This window comes from Eretmochelys imbricata, chromosome 1 (genome assembly GCF_965152235.1).
Source record: "Eretmochelys imbricata isolate rEreImb1 chromosome 1, rEreImb1.hap1, whole genome shotgun sequence".
Lineage (NCBI taxonomy): Eukaryota > Metazoa > Chordata > Testudines > Cheloniidae > Eretmochelys > Eretmochelys imbricata.
In genome coordinates, this window is record NC_135572.1 from 41,114,691 (window position 1) to 41,140,799 (window position 26,109).

A 26,109-nucleotide genomic window follows, 5' to 3' on the forward strand; every position below is an offset into this window, starting at 1 on the left:
AGAAAAGGACTGAGGGATTACAGTGGACAAGAAGCTGGATATCAGTCAACAGTGCACCCTTGTTGCCAAGAAGGCCAATGGCATTTTGGGATGTATAAATAGGGGCATTGCCAGCAGATCAAGGGACGTGATCGTTCCCCTCTATTTGACATTGGTGAGGCCTCATCTGGAGTACTGTGTCCAGTTTTGGGCCCCACACTACAAGAAGGATGTGGAAAAATTGGAAAGAGTCCAGCGGAGGGCAACAAAAATGATTAGGGGACTGGAACGCATGAGTTATGAGGAGAGGCTGAGGGAACTGGGGATGTTTAGTCTACGGAAGAGAAGAATGAGGGGGGATTTGATAGCTGCTTTCAACTACCTGAAAGGGGGTTCCAAAGAGGATGGCTCTAGACTGTTCTCAGTGGTAGCAGATGACAGAACAAGGAGTAATGGTCTCAAGTTGCAGTGGGGGAGATTTAGGTTGGATATTAGGAAAAACTTCTTTACTGGGGGGTGGTGAAACACTGGAATGCGTTACCTAGGGAGGTGGTGGAATCTCCTTCCTTAGAAGTTTTTAAGGTCAGGCTTGACAAAGCCCTGGCTGGGATGATTTAATTGGGGATCGGTCCTGCTTTGAGCAGGGGGTTGGACTAGATGACCTCCTGAGGTCCCTGCCAACCCTGATATTCTATGATTCTATGATTACATGACCCATCCTCTGTCCCCTCTGCATTAGAGACTCATTTCCAAGCATTTGGTGTGACGCAACTAAGAGTGGATCAGGGTAGTGCTGCCTCATGTAGCCTGGAGAGGGGCCATGGCCACAAGACACTCTCGTTACCCCTCTATGGGTACTGCTAGGAAAATTTCTCCAGCTCCAGTTTGCTGGGTTCATATATACCTAAGTGGAATATGTATCTGCCTGCATAACATCTCGAAGAACCAGTTACAGTAAGTTGGAGCATCCTTGACAGATGTGAAATGGTTAAAGTAATGATCACAGAAGCTGAAAGGAAAACTATTGTTATTACACTAAGATACAGTGCATGCAGTTGAACATTTTTACCTTTATTACTGGTTTGCGCATGTGCTCCCTATAGTTGTAATGGGGAATATATTACCAGTTCTAGTATTATCCTTACCTACAGGTTGAAACAACCCCCTAATATGTCCTTTGTATAACTATCTCTAACAAGAGAAGTGACATCTTTTGGTTTTTGTTAATTTGTACCTGTGACCAATATGTCTTCCTTGTTTCCACAAACCAATCAAGAGAAGATCCTCTCAAGGAAGTGGCAGTGCCTGGTTGTGCCTAGGTTTGCTGGTGGGTTTCAGGCACTGGCCTGGCATTCCTCCACTCTCCTCACAAACCAGTGCAGTTATTTTGGTCATATCATCTACCATACCTTTCATCTTAGCCTGGTCAGTCTAAGCTTGACTGAATTCAGTGTGCCTGCTTTTACTAGATTGCATCTGCTATTATAGCACTATGACCCTACCTACACGGCAGTCATGCCAACTGAAGTTAAGTCTGTATAGAGCTGCCATAGTTAGTACATCACTGTGTATGTGCATACTTGGCTCCTTGTGTCAGTGATGAACATAATCACCGGGAGTGCTTGTATCAATGCAGAATGTGTTGCAATATGGGCAGGTATCCCACAGTGCACCTCACCACTGTCTGGTGCGCTGTCTTGTTACCCTGAAAAATGAATTTTGGGATGCTACTATAATCTTCCTATTGTCCCCTTAATCTGTTCTTCCCAAGGTAAAAGTTTCTGGGGTTGTTAAGGAAACACTAAAGGACACAGATATAACCTGCCAATAAAGTAATTGACACAGGCAGTGTTCTTTACAAAACAAAATATCTTTTTATTTAAGTAACTAATAAGCCCTACTACAATATGATCTAAAAATCCTAAACAAAGCACAAAATCCCTGACACCAATCCCTTATTACCAGTTAAAGAGCATTCAAACTATAATAGCATATAGCAGGGGTGACCGGACTTACAGACCCTCCGAGCTGCATACGATAGTCTTCAGAAGTTCAAGAGGTGGGCGCAGGACTTCAGCCCTGCGGGGTGCATCTGCCGGGGCTCGGAGCTTCAGTGCCACTCCTGGTGAAGCTCTGAGCCCTGGCAGATGCACCCCACAGAGATGAAGCCCCAAGACCCACCATCCTGCTGCAGGGCAGAACTCTCTTTCTCTTCTTCTCAAACAACCCCCCCTCCCCCCCCCCCCCCGGTCTGGTAGGTAGAGAATGCTGGGGGGAGGGGTGTCGAGGGTGGTCCAGAAGCAGCACTTTAACTGTGAAAGAGCTGCAGTTTGGCCACCTCTTGCATATAGTTCAAATGATTCTAAGCGAAGCCATTTGTTGCAAGTGGCCAGTTTGTAACAAATTGCTGACAGCCCAACTTAAATTTTATGTTGTTTTACATAAATAAAATACAATTAAAACACACACACACACACACACACACATTCCGAGCATACACATAATACATACTATACTAAACGTATCAAACAAGCTTGCTTTATAAATCTGTTGTGACAAGCTTACTTTATAAATCTGTTGGTATCACTTTAAAATCAGTGCTGCTGCTTTTTAAAATTTTCAAACACTGTTGCTGTTCAGCTCCTGGTCAGTCAGCTTTGCTCCGCTCTGGTTTTCCCCTCTCTCCGCTGGCTTCCAGTTCTCTGTCGTTTTCTGATCGAAACTCTCCTTCTTTCTACGGTCCAGATCTTCTTCTTCTCTCCCCATCAACTGACTGCTCTCCTCTAAGTGTCTGGCTTTTTATATTGTGCTATTGGGACTTCCTTATATACCCTTAAGTAATTACCCATTTGCACATGTTCAGTACAAACTGTTACCTCAGAATTACGATTGACAGCTCTGACCTTTCAAAACAAGTTGTGACCGGTGTGAGTGGGCTGTGTCCAGCTAGTGTCTCAGTTAACTCACTTCTCTCTCTTCCCTTAATGCACATGCTCAATAGCTAGCAATCTTGCACATGTTCACTGTTTTCATTTACCTCAGAGCTGTGATTCTGCCAATCCACACCTACATATACCTTACTCTTTGCCAAGGCACCATTTTAGAAATCCTAAGTTATTACTGAGTATGCTCAGGCTCTACAGCATTCATCTCAGGGTGGAGTGACTTTTGCTTATTCAAAAGATTTAGAAAGGCAAAGTGGAGATTGGAGACTTTCTATGGTAATAGGCTTTTGGAAAGTTTTGGTAGTGCATGATGGGGCCGAAATGAGTCCCTCGGGTGACTAGGAGCAATTTCCCAGTTGCAGCTGCCTCCATCTCATTGTTATCTGTATCCCACAATTTTTGTGCCTTTTTCTCAAAGTCCTACAATTCCGCATGGCCCTCCTCATTTCCGCTATCTCTGACAGAAGCATGGAGCTTGCACAGCTTTGTACTATTGTCATGAGCATTGTAAGCACTGGATGCATGATCCCGGAGTACTTGCAGAGCCGCAAAAAGAACCAAATGCGTGGGGAACATGACTGTTCCTTGGAGGACAGGTTGCTGTGGGACATAGCAAGAACCAATTCAAGGTTTTTGGTGGCATTCACATAGCAGCTGCAGATGGTAGAGTGCTGCTTCTGGCCCTGAGAAACAAACACTGACTGCTAGGATCGCATTGTAATTCAGGTTTAAGATGACGAGCAGTGGCCGCAGAACTTCTGGCTGCTCAAGGCCACATTCTTGGATCTATGCACGGAGATCAGTCTAGCTAATTCACGGACACCAAAATGAGAGCTGCCCTAACAGTGGAGAAGCTGAGTGGTGATCAGCGTGGAAACGCGCAAGGCCCGATTGCTACTGGAGTCAGGAAACCCACCCTGGAAGGCTGTTGTCATGCAAGCATGCAGGGTCATTGATTGCCTCCTGGACTGTGACTCTGAGCAGTGTGCAGGACACAGTGGAAGTATTTGCAGCAGTGGGGTTCCCGAACTGCAGTGGAGCCATAGACTGCACACACATCACTATTTTGCTACCAGATCACCTTGCCACTGGGTACGTCAACTAAAAGGGCTACTTTTCTATGGTAATGTAAGCATTGGTGGATCTCGAGGGACACTTCATTGACATCAGTGTGGGCTGGTCTGGGAAGGTGTCTGATGCTTTCTTCTTTAAGAACACAGGGCTGTTAAAACTACAAGCAGGGACTTTTCCCCCATCCGGTGGATTACCATTGGGGAATATTGAAATACCAATAGTGATCCTGGGACCCAGTCTACCTCTTGCTCCTGTGGCTCATGAAGCTGAACATTGGCCACCTCAACAATACAAAGGAATGATTCAGCTACTGGCTGAGCAGGTGCAGAATGACAATTGAATGCTTTTTAGTTGTTTTAGGGGGTACTGGTGTTTACTCAAAAGATTGGACCTCAGTGAGAAAAATATTCCAATGGTTATAACTGCCTGCTGTATCCTGCGTAATATCTGTGAAGCAAAGGTGGGGAAGTTTCCACTGGGTAGAGGGGCAGAGGTGGAGTGGCTGTATGCTGAATTTGAACGGCCAGACACAAGGGCTATTAGAAGAGTTCGTTCTGGAGCTATACAGCTCAGGGAAGCTTTGAAAGACCATTTTAACAGTGAGCCAGAGTAATGTGTGTTGTTGTAGTGTGCTCTATCTGGGCCTGCACTTTTGTGGCCTGGTAGGAATTGTGTAGTGATTATTGTACATGTAGGAAGATAGCATTGTCAGTGTACCTATTAATTTTGTTTGTGACTGATCCTCTGAGTTGTGTGATGGTAATTGCTTATTTTCAGAATTGCTGAGCACTCGGCAGCAAATGCTGTGAACGATAAAAGATGTATTATGTATGTATTCAAATAATATAATTTTGTTCTTTAACAAAATTAGTGTAAAAAAAACCCTGTGCAATTTAAAAAAATAAAACAACAAAAAGAAAACCCCATTCAAAACTTAATAAAACTTAACAGAGCAGAACTTACCGAAGGGGAAAAAACGCTCATGTCCATTTCAGCTACAGGTACACCAACCATGTCTTTCACGTGTATTTGAAGCTGTGATTGTTTTCAGTGTCCCGTGGGGTGCAGGGATAGTGCAGTGACCCCTGATGCCCTGTGGAATGTTTTGGGGGTATAGGGAGGTCCTGATTTTGAGTTCTTAATGGGTTGCAGAGGGAGGTGAGCCCAGTATTGTTGAACCTGCAAGTCCACCAGAGTCTGTGGCATTTGTCTGTGCTGCCTGAGAAGCCCCATCGTGTCCTGGTGCATTTTTCTATGCTTTTCCTGCTGGGACTCTTGGGCCTTTCTCCTCTCCACTCTTTTCTCTAGGCTGTCTACAAAATTCATCCTCCAGGCCCTGTGCTCACAGTCCAGTGCAGCACTGGCTTGCAGGATCTTACTGAACATGTCATCCTGACTCCTCTTCCTTATTCTTCTTATCTGGCTGAGGCATTCTGTGGGTGTGGAAGGGAAGATCCTGAAGGCTGCAGTGTCAGCAGCTGTGGATAAAACACACTGGTACCGTTGTCAGTGTATCCACTACAGAAAGTGAAACTTAAGATGCTGAACTCACTCTTGCTCCCCTACAATTTTAGGTACTAGATTCTCAATTCTGCTTGAGATTGCTTGTGCCTGGTGCCAGTCACAGCAATGGCTATGGTATGTGTGGCCCCCCCGGGGATTGAAGAAATGAGGAGGGAATTGCTCAGTTCCATGAATCTAGTAGTTTTGGACAATGACACTGAATACTGGCACCATTTTCCACAGGCAGTGGTGATTTTAGCTGATATCTCACTCTGGAGGGTAGCAAAGGCAGAGAAGAGAGCACAGCTGCTGCTGGTGTCCTGAAGCCACCCACACACTGCAGTGGTGCCTGCTGAAGTTACTGCTGAGTGGCTTTGGAAAGTGTCTTAACACAGAGGAAGAAATAAGGCAGCCCTCCTTAGAAAGCTTTGGCAGCGGATTGCAGAGTACCTCGAAAGTTTCATTGAGATCTTTCAGGAGGATTCAAGGGCCCTCACTACGTACATAAAGAAACTGCTCCTCATGGGCTCCCCTGCCAATTTTAGAGGGGAATGAAAAGCACATAGCAGCTTTCTTGGTTGTACCAGTATGTCTTCAAGTCAAGTAAATTAATGAAAGTCAAAAGCTATATCCTTCTACTTTGGGTGGGGCCATCCCTGTAATTGAAAGTTTATCTACACACTTACCTGAGGTCCCTTCCTTGCACTGGCCTAGCCCATGCTCGAATGGCTAGACTGAAGTGGAGTCAAAAACCGGTTGTGGCTTACTGCTTACTGGATTTCCCTGGTCACCCAACCCCCATACGCTGCCTTCTCTTCCTCATCCCTCACCACCTTCTCAGTCTCACTGTTCATGGCAGGGACCTGTGACTTGGACTCCTTGGAGGTATCCACTGTGCTGGGGTGTGTGTGTTTGTGAGGGGTTGGTGGTGGAGTCTCCAACGAATATGGCCTGTAGCTCTTCATAAAAGCAGCAGGTCTGCAGCTTGGCACTGGATCAATTGTTGGCCTCCCTAGCCTTCTGGTATGCCTGTCACAGCTCCTTGGTTTCATAGGGAACTGCTGCTGTCCTCCATTTATACTCTTCCTCCTGCATCCCATGAGCAATCTGCTTGTAGTTGTCAGTTTCTGTAGCTGGTTTGGATCTGTGCCTGCATAGCCTCTTCTCTCCACAGGCCTAAGAGATCCAATATCTCATGTCTACTACAGGCAGGACCCCATTTGGAGTGTGTAGCCAGTGTGGTCAGCTGGCCTGTTGCACTCTATGATGTAGAGCTGCTAGGTGTGGTTGCCAAGCTAGGCAATCAGGAAAGGGAATTTCAAAAATTGGTGAGCCGTAGAGGTCACAACGATGACCAGAATGATCAGTATAGGACATTGTGGGACAGCTGCTGGAGGACAATTAGGGTCAACATAAGTAATGCAGTGTCTACATGCACTGTGGAGTACTAATGGAACCTTAGAGACTGACATGCACTGTACATGGATCTTGGCTCTATGCTGCTCAGAGAGGTGGTGTTACTGTGTCGGCATAATGGGGCTCTTAGGCCTGGTCTACACTGGTGGTGGGGGGGATCGATCTAAGATACGCAACTTCAGCTATGAGAATAGTGTAGCTTAAGTCGACGTATCTTAGATCGACTTAGAATCACTTACTTTGCGTCCTCGTGGCGTGGGATCGACAGCCGCCGCTCCCCTGCCGAATCCGCTTCCGCCTCTCGCCCTGGTGGAGTTCCAGAGTCGACAGCAGAGCGATTGGGGATCGATTTATCACGTCTACACTAGACGTAATAAATCGATCCCCAGTAGATGGATCACTACCTGCCAATCTGGCAGGTAGTGTAGACGTGGCCTTAGAGTGGTGGGAGATTAATTTAAGTGTAGACACATATACAACTAGGTTGACTCAAGCTGTCTTTCATTGGCCTAACTTTGTACTGCAGACCAGGCCTATTCTCGGTTCCTGGCCTGAGTACCAATTCCGTCTCTCTCTCAGCCCTTTCATCACGAGTTAACATTTGATCCTTTTTCCAGGTCAGAACACCCCTTTAGTGTCTTAAATTTGGCTTTTTTCTTATGCAGAGTACTCTTTCTTTCCCTGCCTTCTTGTTAGAATGTGCATTTGGACCTAACTCTCTAGGTTGTTTCCAAGCAATCGAGGTCTTGGTATGCTGACAGGAAAAAGGGGGAGAGCCCCACTCGACTTGTGGAGGCTTACTTTAAAACCTGTTCATCTTGCGTGTTGTGGTGAGAGCTAACCAATTGAGCACAAGCCATTTAGAGATTTTTCAAGTAAGAGAATGGACTTAGTACCAGTTCTTTATCTAGTCATAGCCTTCCTTTCAAATGTGAGTGAGAACTGTAAAGGAGTGACAGAGCTTCTGGTTGTATTCCTTGTTTAAACAAGGATCCATCACCATAACATGCTGCAAAACTAAAAGCTATACATCCTCCGCCCCTCCTAGTGGTTCATTTGTGACAAGTACAGCATGAAAGGAATTTGTTTTTCTGTCATGCTCTCTGCTTTATCTATTCTTCTTTAATGTTTTATTTTTTTCTCTCTCACAACTCCTTAATTTTTAAAATTCTGGTCCCTATGCTTGGAAGGGTCTTTGCTTTATCTATTCACCAAGGAACCTCTGTTCTCCTTGAAATCCCTCTTAGAACATTCAGCTCTCCTAACTTGCACACAGGCACTATTTTCTCCTTTCCCACATGATCATGCCCATAAAACACCAAAAAACAAACATGTTGAACTAACCTTAAAATATTGTTCTTATCAGAACAGTACTGCAAATTGGTTTATTTGGTGTCCTCGATCATACCATGCTCTGTGAGCCTTCAAATTAGGCTGTAAACTCTTTGAATTAAGGACCTTGTCTGTACAGTGTCATCATGCACGTCAGTTCTGCTATTAAAGTGCTGATCATTTATTATTTTGCATAGATGCTAATGTGGCTGCATTTTGGGAGAATGTTTCAGTCTGTGGGTATGAGCCCTATTAATCCGACACTACATTGCCTTGGCAAGGGAAGAGATAGGATTACCTAATCTTCCAGATCTAATTTCTGTGGCTGTTGGCGTCTAATACAGGAGGGTTGAGTAATTTAACTGTTATACATGGCAGTCTGAAGTATGATTATAAATGTTTTATTGAAGCTTTCCAAATTGTGCTGAAATCTTAACTGCCTGGGGAGAAGCTCTACTAGTCCACTCTCACATGTATTGTCAAACCCCAAAGAGTTTAAAAAGCAGAATATGGATAAAGTATCATGAGGCTCATTTAAAATCTTAAAGATTGTCCTGATCTTTAGTTCTGAAAGAAATGGGCCTCCTGTCTCCATTCTTTTTTAGTGCTTCAGGTTGAAACCTGTGCAGAAAGTACGCCCAGATACTTTGTGGGTTTGTCCCTCCTCCTCCTCCCTTTGGTCCCAATGTCCTTGATACACATTGCCCTTCCTGTACTGGCCCAACAGGGAAATCATTTGCTGCAAACTCTGGCAGATCTTCCATATTGCTCAAACTCTGGTATCTTTCCTGTTACACTGAACTCAGCATCTGCATAGAGCATCTGTGCAGCATCTCTTCCCTGAGGCTGCCATAGAAGCAGAAGGCAAACTCACCTTTCTTCTCAAATCTTTGTCTCCTCTTTTGAACTTCTCTCCATTTATCACACTCCTCTCTGCTCAGACTCTGGTTTACTGCTAGCCCCCTTCTTTCTCTGACAGCTTTCTGACTGATCACCACAGGGGACTTCACTGGGCACGCTGAGTTTCTTGGCTCACCTCTTCACCTTGTTGTCTCATGTAATCTGTAGTCTTTCCTACCTCCACCCTCAATATCATGAACAAGACAAGCTTTCTCTGTTCCTATTCTGTTGAAAGAGAATTGCGCTTTCCTTGGTGTTAAGTTTAGCTGCAAAATCTACCACTTGTTGCAGAGTTTACTAGGATTTAATCTTCCATTTTTAAAGTGTTTCAAGACTTAATGGTGTTGCCGAGAACTTTTCAAGAGTAAACAGTAAAATATGCAGTGTATCCTGAATTTAGATAATTTTTTAAACAAAGATGTGAGGTGTGAACTGCCCTTCCTTTCTAATAGCTGTTACCTTTGAAATGTAACGTTGGTAATATAAATACCAACGTTACTTTCTGTTCATTTTAGCAGAACTATACAGTTAATATGCTTATCCCATCGAACTGCTGCAAGTGTAAATTTTCTCCTATCTAGCCACCAAAATCTTAGTTCCCCCAAATAATTTATGTAAGCAACTATGCCTGTCAGTACAAAAATAAGTAGCATATTGAAGATTTAGGGGCAGAATAAAATTTGAAAAAGCATCAGTTGCTAAAGATATGGTATTGTTCTTTTTTTATGTTCAGTAAGAACTCCATTAATTTACCTTGAGCTGTTGCAAAACTTGGTCAGTTTAGTCAGTGAGTTTCAGAAACCAGAGCTTGTTGCCATCAAATTTAGATTAATCTTTCCCCGATTTTTCATTCTCCTATACAGCCTATATATCTTGTTGTTGCTTTCTCCTCTAGAAAGATAAGAAATGCTTTCTGCACTTTCAAATTCCTCTTGGGATGTGGACCAGCTATGGACTGTCAAATACACACATCGATAACTTGAAAAATAGAGGTCCTATCCCCGTGTCCACTATCAGATCTAAAAATGTCGTCAGTTACTCTAAATTTTTCACTTGCTAGGGGAATTGGAGGATAGAAGAACGTTACAAAACATTCCCCATCTCCTTTCTAAAGGCATTGGGTAATACTGTACCATACCATTTACAATTTCTTCTGTGTAGAAGCGCAGGTTGCCCTTGTCTCCTAATGGTTTACCACCACTTCTAGCTAAATTCACAGAAGACTCTGTTAATACAAGAAACAATCTACTACCATTCTAGTACCAGTCCCCACTCGGTATTTGTTTCTCTGCTTTCCTTGCTCTCTGAGGCACTTGACATTCAGTCCCTCAGGAAAGCATCTTGCTCTCTTGATCCCCTTCTTCTTTGAGTCGTGTCCCTATGGGCATTCCAGTTAAGATACACATGCACCCCATTTGCTGTCGATTGGAGATTTTCACTAGCTGTACCCATTTGGCCCTTGTGTGCAGCCTACACATCTTCTGGCCCCACACTGAGGCTATACAGGGCTGTGTGGATGAACTGCTATCAGTTTTTCTCAGTTGCCTCAGCCTGAGACCCAACTTTAGTGTATCTGCCTTGAGCATGTCTTGTCAAATTAGAACGTTTTGCGTAGTGTCAGTTTAGGTTTGTTTTTGTTTTGCTAGTGAGAGGAGTGCCTTTTCCCCTCTCTTCTCTATTTGGAGATGCTTGCCTTCCTCAGGAGGACATTTATGACTCTTCAGACTTCAAACACTGCCTTGGTTGCTTGGGAGGCCATCACAGTTAGTGACGGCACCTCCAAGTGCATTTGCTGTCTAGGAAGGTTGCACATCCCATGGGACTATAACTTCTGTTTAGCCATTAAATCCAGAGACAGTAAGAACTGGGAGATCAAGCTCAGGCTTCTTATGATGGAGCGCCCTTTCATGCTGCTTCAGAGCCAGGTGGCAGAACCCCCCCATACCTCAGTCTGCGGACAGATCTAGTGCCGCTTTTACCTCGGCTCAACACTCCTCCAGAAAGGGGAAGGATCCAGAGGTCTCAGGAAGAGGAACACTGCCTCACCTCTTAAGGCATCTGCTCCAAAAAGACTTCTGTCTCCCACTGAGTTGACAGTTTTGAAATAGTCAGCTTTTGTACTTGGTACCATATAGGCTACAGGTGGGCATGCCTCAGTCTCAAGGGTTTAAATTATGTGGGTCCTGTCAGAAGCCTATTCCTGGGGCGATCCCCAAGACTCTTGTTTAAAGTGCTTGGGAGAAGCACACCAGACTGCAGATCTTGCACCTGTTGAAAGCTTCCACCCAAGAACCAAGAAGGGGAGGGACTTTAGGTTAAACTTTCTCTTCATGGAGCCAGCTCTCCGTCCCCAGTCTGTGTCGGATCTGAAACCCAGTGCTTCAGTACAGAAGACACCAGCCTCAGTGAGAGAGGCTGCAGTGTCATAAAAGGACTTCGGGTCTAGAGACTCTCGGCACTGCCGCTCCCTGGCACCGAACAATTCCAGTGCGGCTACCAAGCACTGCTCTCATTCGCCGGTGCCACACAACAAGCAAAATAAATCTGAGAGAGGGCATTCGTCTACAACTAGAGCAGTGGAGCATGAAAGCGCTAGTGGAATGTGTCTCATGGCAGGACACTGAGCCCCTGCTCTAGCTAAACTGGCACTCCTGACTCCGACCGCACAGACAGGTCTATTGATTCCAGTACTGGTGGATTCCCTGTGCGGGAGAGCCAGGTTGAGGAGCTGGATCTTCTGTCTACCCAGGACATGTTCTGGGCGGCCAGGAACCTCATAGCTGTGACAGCTTCACTGTCCCTGGCACTGCCCCTGACACCACAGAGAGGTGCTATGCTTTCTAACAATAAACCTGCCATGAGGTGGCACTGGTCGCCTTCCCCTCGGCAATTCTCTCTGGCAATGCCTTGTTCGGCACCACTGTGGTCACCAAGAATTGAGTCATCTTTGGGCTCAGTTGGAGTTGTACATGTCAGAAGAGAGCCAGCGCTGCTCTCAGCACCAATCAAGACAGGAGGAGGGGCAGTAGTTCAGGATGCCCTGGCCACCAAAATAGCAGGGGGCTAGCAGTGGCCCTTCTGGACTATGTGGGTGTACCACTAAGCCCAAGGGCCAGGCTCGAGGTCTCTGTTGGTCACCTCAGAAAGGCGGGTTACCCCAACATCATCTATTGCTGAAGAACCACTGCTAGGCTCCGAAGCCAGCACCAGGGCCAGTATCGTCCCTGGCACTATGCAAGAGATATCAGCACAGGGGGGATCTCCACAACCTGCAGGGACGAGAGGACCCAGTGCCACCAAGGGCATCATCCTCATCCTCCCCTGACAAGGTAATGACTGGCTCGTCTGCCACATTACTAGCTATGGACAACAGAGCACACCAGGAGCTACTCAAGAGAGTGGCTTAAACTTGGGCCTCCAGGCAGAAGAGGTGTCGAAGGAAACTGACCCTGTGGTGGACATACTGACACCCAAAGTTCCTTCAGGGGTGGCCTGACCCCTGATTAAGACCATCCAAAACACCACCAAGACTCTATGGCAGACACCTGCCTCTCTTGCCCCCCCAGCCAAAGGAGTGGAAAGAAAATCCTTTGTACCCTCAAAAGGGTTGAGTACCTATTTACTCACCCTCAGCCGGGCACATTAATTGTGGTGGCCGCAAATGAAAAGGAGAGGTAAGGGTAGCAGAGACCAATGCCCAACTATAAAGAGGCGAAGAAGCTGGACCTCTTCAGCCGAAAGGTCTGCTCTACTTGAGGACTCCAGCTTCGTATTGCCAACGAGCAAGCAGTCCTCAGCTGCTACAATTTTAATTCTTGGGACACTCTGACCATGTTTAAAGAGTTGCTTCCAACTGAATCCAGGCCAGACCAAGAACCTCCTTGCAAGCCTTTCTAGACTCAATGGACTCAGCAACCCGCATTATCTCAACCACCATTGCTGTGAGAAGGAGCTTGTGGCTGCAGGCTTCGAGCCTTCCGCAAAAGGTCCAGCAAACAATTCAGGACTTGCCCTTTGAAGGGGTGCCTGGGTGTGATGCATCAGACCAGATCCTTTTCACCGTTTTGTGAACAGTCTATCTCATTTCTACCATGCCTGGGCCTGGATCACCTCGGACCCAGTAGCGTAGCTAGGGAGGAGCGGTGCAGCGGCTGCTCCCCTACCGAGCAGAAGTAGCGCCTTTTAAAATCTTCGGCGCCTTTTACATTTTTACTCACCCGCTGGCGCTCCGGGTCTTCAGTGGCGGGTCGGGGAGTGGAGATAAAAAAAGGCGCCACCCCCGATACTCGCCCGGTGGCGCTCTGGGTCTTCAGCAGCACTTCGACATTGGGTCCTTCACTCGCTCTGGTCTTCGGCGGCATTGCGGTGGCGGAGGGGGGTCCTTGAGTACCAGAGGGTGGCGCCTTTTTTATCTACGCTCCCCCTGTTTTTTCCACCTGGCTACGCCACTGCTCAGACCAATGGGTCTTGCACATAGTAGAATTGGTGTGTTCTCTTCAATTTGTTCCCTCCATTTCTCTCTCCCAGCCCTCTTCCCTGTTCCTCTTCAGGGACCCCCCCCCCCCCCCGTTAGACTTGCCCTGCTGAAGCCGGGTGGGGTGGGGTGGGGCTAAAGTCCAGAGCCCCACCACTCCAAGGGTAAAGCCCAGAGCCCTGCCACTGAAGGGATGTGGGGATGGGCGGGGACGACGACTAAACAAACCCATTTTTTTTCAGTCTTCCCACCTAGGTCATGTTTTCTAGACCTTTAATCATTTTTGTTGCTCTCTTCTGGACTTTCTCCAATTTGTCCACATCCTTCCTGAAATGTGATGCCCAGAACTGGATACATTACTCCACCTGAGGCCTAATCTGCGCACAGTAGAGCAGAAGGAATTACTTCTTGTGTGTTGCTTACAACACTCCTGCTAATACATTCCAGAATGATGTAAGCTTTTTTTGCAACAGTGCTACACTATTGACTCATATTTAGCTTGTGAGTCACTATACCCCTCAAATCCCTTTCCAAAGTATACCTTCCTATGTAGTCATTTCCCATTTTGTATGCGTCCAGTTGATTGTTCCTTCCTAAATGTAGTACTTTGCATTTGTCCGAATTGAATTTCATCCTATTTACTTCAGATCATTTCTCCAGTTTGTCCAGAGCTTTTTTAATTTTAATCCTATCCTCGAAAGCAGTTGTAATCCCTCCCTGCTTGGTATTCTCTGCAAATTTAGAAGTGTACTCTCTATGCCATTATCTAAACAATTTATTTTATTTTAATTATTTTATTTCATATTTTTAATTTATGCTCTCCCTTAATTTGTGATCTTAAAACTTGCCTTTGATTCTGGCTATGCCAGTGTACTGTAGAGGATGGTGGAAAACTGGAAGTCTTGGCAGTTGGGTAAATGACCCTTTGGGAAGGCATAGAAAGAGTTTTTATATCCTGTTGTATAGCTTTTGTGGAGGGAACCCATCTGCTTTTCTGTACTTCCTTATGGGCATAGTTGAAGATAACTGGAAATAGGGGTGGAAGGTTGAAATCTGTCAGTCTTCGTCAGCTACCATCTCTGCCACCACATCTAACTATCATATTAGCTCTCTGAGTTTCCTCGTATTTCTAAAATGAACAATGAAATAGTAATGTTTAAAGTCACCATCAGTTTGAAAAGTTAAGAAGTTCCTTTGTATTCCTTCCTACCCCCTTTATCGTAAGAACAGCCATACTGGGTAAGACCAAAAGTCCATCTAGCCCAGTATCCCGTCTTCTGACGGTGGCCAATGACAGTGCCCCAGAGGGAATGAACAGGTAATCATCAAGTGATCCATTCCCTGATGCTCATTCCCAGCTTCTGACAAACAGAGGCTAGGGACACCTTCCCTGCCTATCCTGGCTAATAGCCATTGATGGACCTATCCTCCATGAATTTATCTAGTTCTTTTTTGAACCCTGTTAGTCTTAGCTTTCACAACATCCTCTGGCAAACAGTTCCAGAAGTTGACTGTGCGTTGTGTGAAGAAATATATCCTTTTGTTTGTTTAAACCTGTTGTTAATCTATGTGTCTGACAATTTTGTTCTTTACTATAGTTTCAACCAGTTTGCCCAGTACTGAAGTCAGACTTACCGGCCTTTAATTGCCGGGATCACCTCTGGAGCCCTTTTTAAAAATTGGCATCACGTTAGCTACCCTCCAGTCATTTGGTACAGAAACTGATTTAAATGATAGGTTACAGAGTACAGTTAGTAGTCCTGCAATTTCACATTTGAGTTCCTTCAGAACTCTTGGGTGAATACCATCTGGTCCTGGTGACTTAAACTAAACAGTAATATCAATTTGTTCCAAAACCACCTCTAATGACACCTCAATCTGGGATGGTTCATCAGATTTGTCACCTAAAAAGAATGGCTCAGGTTTGGGAATCTCCTTCACATCGTCAGCGATGAAGACCAATGCAAAGAATTCATTTAGTTTCTCCGCAATGGCCTTATCGTCCTTGAGTGCTCCATTAGCATCTCGATCTTCCAGTGGCCCCACTGGTTGTTTAGTGGGTTTCGTGCTTCTGATGTACTTAAAATTTTTTTTGCTATTACTTTGAGTCTTTGGCTAGCTGTTCTTCCAATTCTTTTTTGTCTTAATAATAAAAAGTATTATATTTTTATACTTCATTTGCCAGAGTGTATGCTCCTTTCTATTTTCCTCACTGTGATTTAAATTCCACTTTTAAAGGATGCTTTTTTGCCTCTTACTGCTTCTTTTACTTTGTTGTTTAGCCACAGTGCCCCTTTTTTGGTTCTCTTACTATGTTTTTTAATTTGGGTATACATTTAAGTTGAGCCTCTATTATGGTGTCTTTAAAAAGTTTCCATGCAGGTTGCAGGGATTTCAGTTTTGGCTCTGTACCTTTTAATTTCTGTTTCACTAACTTCTTTATTTTTGTGTAGTTCCCCTTTCTGAAATTAAATGCTACAGTGTTGGGCTGCCAGCGATGCTAGCTTCAGGGCCCTCTTGATTGCTTTATTTCCTTTTCCTTCGGTCAGTCTTCAAGCTGCCCCTGCTTGGAAAGCCTTTTCAATTCCGGTGTTGAGGATCTCTATAGTTTCTTTATTTGCATCCTGTCTGAAGACCCATTTTTTCCTTAAGGCCCACAATATTTAAGACTTTAAAAATTTATCTAAGGTAACTTCTTCCTCTCACTCTCTTAGTGTATCTTGGTTTATCTTTTTTCCTTCTGTTTTCAGGATTGTAATGCTTCCAGGGTCAGGACTGTCTTATTATTTATCTTGTCTATTGGACTGAGCATATTGTTGATGCTTAACAAATAAAAACAATAGCCCTTTGTGATTAAAGGGAGAGCATTACATTTCTCAGAACTATTGATGCAGATTTTCTGTTACCTTGGAAATCGAGAACACCACTTGGGGTTATATTTTTGAGTTTTGATAGTTGCCTTCACAACTGTATGAGAGAGAAACTTGTTTGTGTGTTAAAGAAGAGTTAGATTCCATCATTCATTTCTACAGCAAAGGTTAGATTTTACAGCAGGTCCTCACCAGCAGAACTGCAGAATAAATGGAAACCATCTTTTGTAGTCTCTCAGAACCATTTCATACAAAAGCCATCTGAGACACCTGTACTGTCTCTAATACTGTTTAGTACTTAACATAAAGTAAAAGCTGAAAAGTTTATACACTTAATATGCTTTTGGGATTGCAGATGGTTTTAACATACAAATTTACTAGTTTGGTGGCGGGCCAACAAGAGTAGAAACAAGATATGGAAAAAAGATTCTGCAGAAAAGATGGCACAGTAGTTAGGGTTGGAAGAAATAATAACGGGATTGGAGAGGGAGATTTTTGTATACAAAATATTGTGGTAAACACTGTACTATCAATACTGCAAAAGTGTTAAAATCTCCTTGTAGGGGTCAGTGACAAACAGTGAGAGCTTTGTTGTTATGATACCTCCAGAATCTTTCCATAGAATTACACCTTAATGTACCACTGGGAAAACTGTATTACTTATGGTACAGTTTATGTCCATATAGAAACTCATGGGATGAAAATATAAAGACATTGGCTTTCTAGTATAAAATAAAAACATTAAGCAAATTAAGATCTCTAGGTTTGGATTTGGAGATTCTGTCTAGATACCATCAGCACAGATTTTTCTCACTGTAATGTTTCAAGCTTGCAGCATGAAGCAGAATACGAACTTCTTTAATTGCAAGTCTGTTTGAATCTCTGAAACACTGGTAGTGGGCCATGACACCTTCTTATCATAGAATCATAAAATCATAGAATATCAGGGTTGGAAGGGACCTCAGGAGGTCATCTAGTCCAACCCCCTGTTCAAAGCAGGACCGATCCCCAATTAAATCATCCCAGCCAGGGCTTTGTCAAGCCTGACCTTAAAAACTTCTAAGGAAGGAGATTCCACCACCTCCCTAGGTAACGCATTCCAGTGTTTCACCACCCTCCTAGTGAAAAAGTTTTTCCTAATATCCAACCTAAATCTCCCCCACTGCAACTTGAGACCATTGCTCCTTGTTCTGTCATCTGCTACCACTGGGAACAGTCTAGAGACATTCTGTTTGGAACCCCCTTTCAGGTAGTTGAAAGCAGCTATCAAATCCCCCCTCATTCTTCTCTTCTGTAGACTAAACATCCCCAGTTCCCTCAGCCTCTCCTCATAAGTCATGTGTTCCAGTCCCCTAATAATTTTTGTTGCCCTTTGCTGGACTCTTTCCAATTTTTCCACATCCTTCTTGTAGTGTGGGGCCCAAAACTGGACACAGTACTCCAGATGAGGCCTCACCAGTATCAAATAGAGGGGAACAATCATGTCCCTCGATCTGCTGGCAGTGCCCCTACTTATACATCCCAAAATGCCATTGGCCTTCTTGGCAACAAGGGCACACTGTTGACTGATATCCAGCTTCTTGTCCAGTGTAACCCCTCGGTCCTTTTCTGTAGAACTGCTGCCTAGCCATTTGGTCCCTAGTCTGTAGCGGTGCATGGGATTCTTCCGTCCTAAGTGCAGGACTTTGCACTTGTCCCTGTTGAACCTCCATCAGATTTCTTTTGGCCCAATCCTCCAATTTGTCTAGGTCCCTCTGTATCCTATCCCTACCCTCCAGCGTATCTACCTCTCCTCCCAGTTTAGTGTCATCTGTAAACTTGCTGAGGGTGCAATCCACACCATCCTACAGATCATTTATGAAGATATTGAACAAAACCGGCCCGAGGACCGACCCTTGGGGCACTCTGCTTGATACCGGCTGTCAACTAGACATGGAGTCATTGATCACTACCCTTTCAGCCCGACAATCTAGCCAGCTTTCTATCCACCTTCTAGTCCATTCATCCAGCCCATAATTCTTTAACTTGCTGGCAAGAATACTGTGGGAGACTGTGTCAAAGGCTTTGCTAAAATCAAGGAACACCATGCCCATTGCTTTCCCTTCATCCACAGAGCCAGTTATCTCGTCATAGAATGCAATTAGGTTAGTCAGGCATGACTTGCCCTTGGTGAATCCATGCTGACTGTTCCTCATCACTTTCCTCTCCCATAAGTGCTTCAGAATTGATTCCTTGAGGACCTGCTCCATGATTTTTCCAGGGACTGAGGTGAGGCTGACTGGCCTGTAGTTCCCAGGACCCTCCTTTTTCCCTTTTTTAAAGATGGGCACTACATTAGCCTTTTTCCAGTCGTCCGGGACTTCCCCCGATTGCCATGAGTTTTCAGAGATAATGACCAATGGCTCTGCAATCACATCTGCCAACTCCTTTAGCACTCTCGGATGCAGCGCATCTGGCCCCATGGATTTGTGCATGTCCAGCTTTTCTAAATAGTCCTGAACCACTTCTTTCTCCACAGAGGGCTGGTCACCTCCTCCCTATGCTGTGCTGCCCAGTGCAGTAGTCTGGGAGCTGACCTTGTTTGTGAAGACAGGCAAAAAAAGCATTGAGTACATTAGCTTTTTCCACATCCTTTGTCACTAGGTTGCCTCCCTCATTCAGTATGAGGCCCGCCCTTTCCTTGACTTTCTTCTTGTTGCTAACATACCTGTAGAAACCCTTCTTGTTACTCTTAACATCTCTTGCTAGCTGCAACTGTAGGTGTGATTTGGCCTTCCTGATTTCACTCCTGCATGCCCGAGCAATATTTTTATACTCATCCCTCGTCATTTGTCGAATCTTCCACTTCTTGTAAGCTTCTTTTTTGTATTTAAGATCAGCAAGGATTTCACTGTTCAGCCAAGCTGGTCGCCTGCCATATTTACTATTCTTTCTACACATCGGAATGGTTTGTCCCTGTAACCTGAATAAGGATTCTTTAAAATACAGCCAGCTCTCCTGGCTACTTATGCTACTGATTGTATACTAAACGCCATTTCCTTATTCCAGACATGCAATAAGGTCTCTGTGACCTTTTCTGGCTGCCTTTGCAACTCTGTTTTGTCCACCATTCCTTTGTTAGACATAGGATATCCTTCAGAGTGTTCCCCCAACATTCAGTCAATGTATAATAAATCTCATTTTTTTTGCATCTCTGTTTTTCTATACTGTGGAGTGCTGATAGCCTTCAAGGCCTGACAGTTTAATTTTGATCTCTTCTTCCAGTCCAGAATCCTGTGGAGGCTTCAGTGATTTGTCATAGACGTAAAAGCCAAATTGGACCATCGAGATCATTTGGTCTGACCTCCTGCGTACTGCATTCCTGCTGTCAGACTGTGTCCACGAGCAGAATCAATCTATAAAGTTCCCTTTTAGCATAATTGCATCGGTGCTTCCAGATTTTGCTTAGAACCTTTTGAGTGGTTATCTGCATAGATTTTGGAGTAATTACTCAATGCTCTTAGGGCTTTCTTCCTGGATTCTAGTCCTCCATAGACTTTACCTTGAGGTCTTTACTGTGCTCCGTATAGCTAAGTTCTTTAAATTTTGCTTTACATGGTTTCAAGAAGTGCTGCTACAAGATATTCCTCACAGGTGAGCATGTCTTTTGCATTTGCTTGGGAGTTGAGTGAATTATGTGGGTGTCATATGTCTGATTAGAAATGTCACCCGCAACGAGCAAACTCCCCAAGAAGCACTCCTGAGAATCTCCAGTAAGCTGGGCATGAAATTGGTCTGGAATCCTTCAAAGGATTGATTCTCTAAATAGAAGCCAGAGTTGAATCCCTCCTTCTTGGTGCTAGGATTGTCCACATAAGCACAGACCCAGCCACTCTTGAAGCAGAACGGATCAACAACACAGGATGCCTCAAAGTGGCTTGCACAGGTCATGAAGCCAAACTCTTTGGAGTACCATGAGGCTTTGTTATCCGTTGCAAATTAATTCACCAAATTGGGGTGAGTGGTGTGTGTGTGTGTGTGTGTGTGCGCATTTTACAGAGGCGAGAGAATTTTATAGACTCTCTGATCTGGAAGAACTGACCTTCCACAAGTTTCTCCAGTGACTGCATAGACTTCTGGATTTGACTAAGTCACTGATGATAAATCCTTAAAGACTAAGAGAGCCAAAAGTACCCAAACGAGGTTCCCTCAGCAAACAGGATAATTATGTCCTTACATCCTCCCCTTGACTGATAGAAGTGGAAGGGCCCTGGATGTTGAATGATTTTGGGAAACTACTAGGAAAAGATGCTGCAGAAAATTCCTCTTGAAAAAGTCTACCATCAAGCATGGGCTACTGGACAAAATTAGGGAACAGATTTTATTCCAGGTGCTTCCAGATACCTAAAATGTTAGAAGGGCTTCATCCAACATAATGATATATGAATCAGTAATCCCTCAAAGGAAAAATTCAAGATGGTCACCTACGAGCAAGTATACTACTACTAGATAGAGGCCACTGGCTTTGTGTTGTATCTTGTTGATGCTTCTGTGTACATTTGGATCCTTACTTAACTGAGATGTGTATCAAATTCATATAAGACATCAGCACTATCCATTTTGTGTATTCTGTTTGTGTTGGCATCTGTACTACTTGTGTTCATTAAGTGATTACCTTGGCTTAGTTTGACTTACCTGCACGGTTTGAGAGTGCTCTTGTGGGGTGGAATGATACTACTGATGGGGGTGAGGAGTGTCTAAAATCAACTGGTCACCATCACGGTGTTGTAATTACCTAGAGTTCACCCAAAGTCTCAACTTGCAGTTGGGTCATCAGTTGATGTACATAGAAACTCTTCTAGACGTGGCTCAACTGCATCAGGACAGGAGCCCCAAGATATTGTAAAGTTAAGAGAAATCCACTCTTCAGGATTTGTCAGAGCCAGAAAACTTCAGCTCTAACAATATTAATGTTAGCTCTGCTGGCTACAGCAATATTCATCGTAGCCATGGTATAGCATAACATCAGGCAACCTCAGTGGAGCGTTTGATCCCACTGAAAGTTGGTTGTATTTCACCAGTAATTATTTTGCTACTGATAGTCTTATGAGAGTCATTTAGCGTGGAAGGTCAAGTACAGGGTATTTCTATAAGATACTGGTGCACAAGAGCATGACCACTTTATATCTAAAATTACCTTGGGAGCGGTTTAAGATGAAACCTGTTTTACTGCTTACATAAGAATGACCATACTGGGTCACACCAAAGATCCATCTAGCCTAATATCTTGTCTTCTGACAGTGGCCAATGCCAGGTGCCCCAGAGGGAATGAACAGAACAGATAATCATCAAGTGATTCATCCCCTGTTGCCTATTCACAGCTTCTGGCAAGCATGTCTATAAACAGAGAGATTCCATGTATTTTATTTCAACTTCATGAAAGCATTTTTAATCTTTCTTTTTTAGCATTTAACATAAAATCCCACTTTCCATATATCCTACTGAGTTCTATTTTGGTGCCTAATTGCTTGTGCCCTTTCTTCCTGCTTGGGTGAAGTCCTTTTTGGAGCTTAGAGTATCCCTTATTTTAAACTTTAGTTTTCCGCCCCACCTCCCTCCATGAAAAGACTCTTCTTTCATTACACCATTTATCCACTAGCAGGAAGGGATAAATGTCGTTACCTCCAAACTATTGTAACCACTCAGACTTACCTAGGCTCTAACACAGTTCACAAAATTTTTTTCAATACGCTTTAAATTTAAAAAAATATTTATTTTTAGCCAAGCCATCCTTCCCTGCCAAAATAAATGTTCTAGATCTTTTATGTAATACAGGAAGATTCTAATGAGGTGAGAATAGCAGAAAATGTATCTTCCTATGTACTTAGTGTAATGTAACTTAAAGTCATGACTAATGCATTGTTTTGCTTTGTTTTATGTTTTAGAAATATGGCAAATTAACAACTTGTACTGGTTGCAGAGCTCAGTGCAGGTTTTTTGAAATGACTCAGTGCATAGGACCTAATGGATATATGGAGCCATACTGCTCAACTGCATGCATGAACACACACAAAGCAAAATATGCAAAATCACAAAGTAAGTGAAAAGGATGGTGGCTTTTCATCACTGATAAGAGTAGATTTGAATTAAAACACTTTTTTTTTTTTATTTCCATGTTTTACTTCTGTTTATTTCTCTTGTGAAGAAGAAAAGACATAAGATTTGCAAAAGTAGTCTCACTTCGTACTAAGATTATTTTTTCTGTTTTAGAATATAAATTCATGTAGGTTTTAAAATTACACTCATCACTATTGTATCTGAGTGTTTTGCAGATTTTAAAGGAAAAACATACTGTCTTTTTATATTCTAGACTTGTAATATTTTAGTCCCTGCTCTGGTCATCTCCCATTTGGAATATTGTAACCCTCTCTTCCTTTTAGCATATTGATTCCCAAATCTCCCCCCGCCCAAAAAAAAAAAGTTTTCCAGTGTATTGAGGCTTGTAGGTTACTGGGGGAGGGGATGGACGGACATTGAGACATATTAAATAGTGTACACCAGTGATGCTACAGAGTCAGAGTACTACAGAGTACAGTCTTCATGCATGTACGTGGTACTTTTTCATATTTGATACCATCCAATACTGAATAAATTCCGTCCATATGCATGAGACATTGCAACTGTGTGTCTTTCACGAGATACGTCATTTAGCCAAGACATTTATTCTGGGAAAGGGGTGTATAAATCTGTCAAGATGTCTGAGTGGGAAAAGGAGACAGAGTGAATTAGTTTGTTCACCAAATTGGAAATACTAATAAGTTTTTGATAGGAACACGACAATACTTTAACTTTGAGGTTTAACAAAGAAGATCAGGAAGAACTAAAATGTATATTTTCCTGTCTCGTGTGTGTGAGATTTTCAGAGCCTAGTAGTGTTTTTGGTAGGAAAATTTAATTATGAAGTTTAGATTTTACATTAATAAAATGAGAGGAAGTGGTAAATTATAACCCAGTAAATTTCTACACTACTACTTGTATTTATTTTCTTTGTAAACTACGTTTTTCTTTTAGGTATGGGAATTATTTGCCACTTTTGTAAACGAAACACTTTACCTCAATATCAAGCCACAATGCCTGATGGAAAACTGTACAACTTTTGCAGTTCCAGTTGTGTAGCTAAATTTCAGGTTAGCTGTTGTGTTAAATCTCTTCCTCCCTGAAAATATATATGTATATATTTGTTGATGCGTGTGTTAAATATGTGCATATTAAAATATCTGGCTTTTACATAGCTTATTTTGATTTTTGCACTAAAACTAAAAAAAAAAAAAAGCCTATCTCGGGCCACAGGCAACTTTGACATAATGAAAAGTACAATTTCATAAAGAATAAAACTCAGAACCTAAAAATCTGAAAATAACCAATACAAAATATATCCCAGCAATACGTGGGCACACCCGCCAATATCAGTCCTTACCACATCCTTCCCCCCCAAAAAAGCATGTGTACAAAGATGAGCCCTGCAGCGTGCACTGAAGGATAACAAATTCTGGATCTTTCAGACAAAGTGGGCCAGGAAGTGAATTCCAAAGTTGAGGGTCCTTCATGTTTGAATACCTACCATATGGGGCTCCACTGACTGCAACTACGGCAATATGTCATGGGGACAGAGACTTTCTCTGAAACTGTTACATTCTGTGCCATTGAGGACTTGCAGATGAAAATGAGCCACTTAAACTGTACCCAGAGAACAAATAGGTTGCCAATGCACATCCCAGAGCACTGATACCCTGTTTTTCTGGTGGGATACGCTACTTACCAAATGGACTGTCACGTTCCTCACAAGCTTCAGTTTCTGGTTTGATTTAAGGTGTAGCCTCCATATAGACTGCACTGCAGTAGTTAAATCTTTAGGTGAGAAAGGTATGAATGACAATAGCCTAGTCTGCATCTGAAAGAAATTGTTGCAATCTCCAGATTAAACAAAAATGGAATAAAGTCTTCTTAATACTGTTGCTATATGATTGTCCAGCAGTGACTGGGGATCCAGCAATACCCCCAAATGGCTTCCCATATGTTGTTAAAATTTGCACATTTATGGGAGCAGACGTAATCCCCCCCCCCTGCATTTTCTGGTTGCTTCTCACAAATCTACCAGCATCACATCAATCTTCTCCAGATTGATCTTCAGCCAGATAGCCTTCATCTGTGCCCCAGTCTTTATCAAACATCTGGTAAGGCATCTAACAGCACAGTCTAGATTGGATGAAATAACAAAATAGAGCTGGGTGTTGTGTAGGGTGACCAGAAGGCAAGTGTGAAAAATCAGGACAGGGGGTGGGGGGTAATAGGTGCCTATATAAGAAAAAGCCTCCAAAATTGGGACTATCCCTATAACATCAGGACATCTGGTCACCCTAATGTTGTCAGCATATTGAAAAACTATAACCCATGCCTCTTGCTAACCTTCCCAGCAGTCATGTGTATATTTGTCATTCCCACCTACCCCCTTTGTTCATTATGATGAATCCTGTAGAATTCTACATGTGAGAGTTCTTGAGGCTGAAAAGCAGTTTGGTATCTCTTGAGAGAGAAAGCTACTAAAGGACAATCCTGTCTGCTCCTGCTTGGCCTTGCAGACCAGACAGTGTTTCATCCATGATACTGAAAGCAGCTGACAGATCTACAAATGTTGGCATGGCTACTGGCTGTTCCTCTTTCATAGGAGATCAGCCAGTGCTACCTTTACAGTGTCTGTGCTATACTAGGTCTGTGCCCAGCCCAGGTTAACATGGACTAAAATGATCTGAGGCATCCACAAATTGTCTTGGTGCAATCTTTTAAATACTTTTAACCAGAGATGGAAGGTCAGATACTTAGTGGTAGTTGGCTAAATCGTCCACTTCAGGTGATGACTTACAGTAACTCCTCACTTAACGTTGTAGTTATGTTCCCGAAAAATGCGACTTTAAGTGAAATGATGTTAAGCTAATCCAGTTTCCCCATAAGAATGAATGTAAATGCGGGGGTTAGGTCCCAGGGAAACTTTTTTTGCCATATAGTACAGTACTATAGTTGGGAGGTGTCCCCGCCTTACCCCGCACAGGCACCGCCCACTGGCACTGGCGACAAATGAGGCAGGCAAGGAGGCTGAAGGTGCTGTAGGCTAGGAGAAGCATGTTGTGCAGCTGCAGCTTCCCCTACTCTGCAAGCACCAGGGGCGGGGGGCTTAAGCCTCGGCCCACCCACTCCACCCCTTTTCCCCCAAACCCCCACCCTTCACCCGCTTCTTCTTCCCCCTCTCCCCCTTTACTCCTTACGCCCCGTCCTCGCTCCTGCCTCTTGCCCGCGGCAATCAGCTGGCTTGCGGCATTCAGGGGAGAGGAGTGAGGACACCGCTCGCAGGCTCCCCCTCCCTCTCGAACGCTGCAAGCCAGCTGATTGCTGCAGGCAGGAGGCAGGGGAGGGAGGGGGAGGCACACTATGTCCTCGCTTCTCCCCCCTCCCTCCTGCCTGTGGCAATCAGCTGGCTTGCGGTGTTCAGGGGCAAGGAGGGAGGGGAGAGGAGTGAGGACTCGAAGCGCAGCCTTCCCCCTCTTGCTTGCGGCAATCAGCTGGTTTGCGGCATTCAGGAGGC

At 43.9% G+C, this 26,109-nt stretch overlaps 1 protein-coding gene across 8 annotated transcripts in view; it reads left to right on the forward strand.

The window, feature by feature from the left end:
* Window positions 1-26,109, forward strand: part of ZMYM2 (zinc finger MYM-type containing 2) — a 178,085-nt gene that overhangs the window by 68,764 nt on the left and 83,212 nt on the right. For 7 of the 8 annotated variants that reach the window (XM_077809171.1, XM_077809145.1, XM_077809178.1 and 4 more), the window contains 2 exons: window positions 22,418-22,568; window positions 23,544-23,659. The exons of the other annotated variant lie outside the window; for it this stretch is intronic. In XM_077809171.1, the coding sequence (XP_077665297.1) occupies window positions 22,418-22,568; window positions 23,544-23,659 (267 nt within the window). The remainder of the gene's footprint in view (window positions 1-22,417; window positions 22,569-23,543; window positions 23,660-26,109) is intronic. 8 annotated transcript variants of the gene reach the window in all.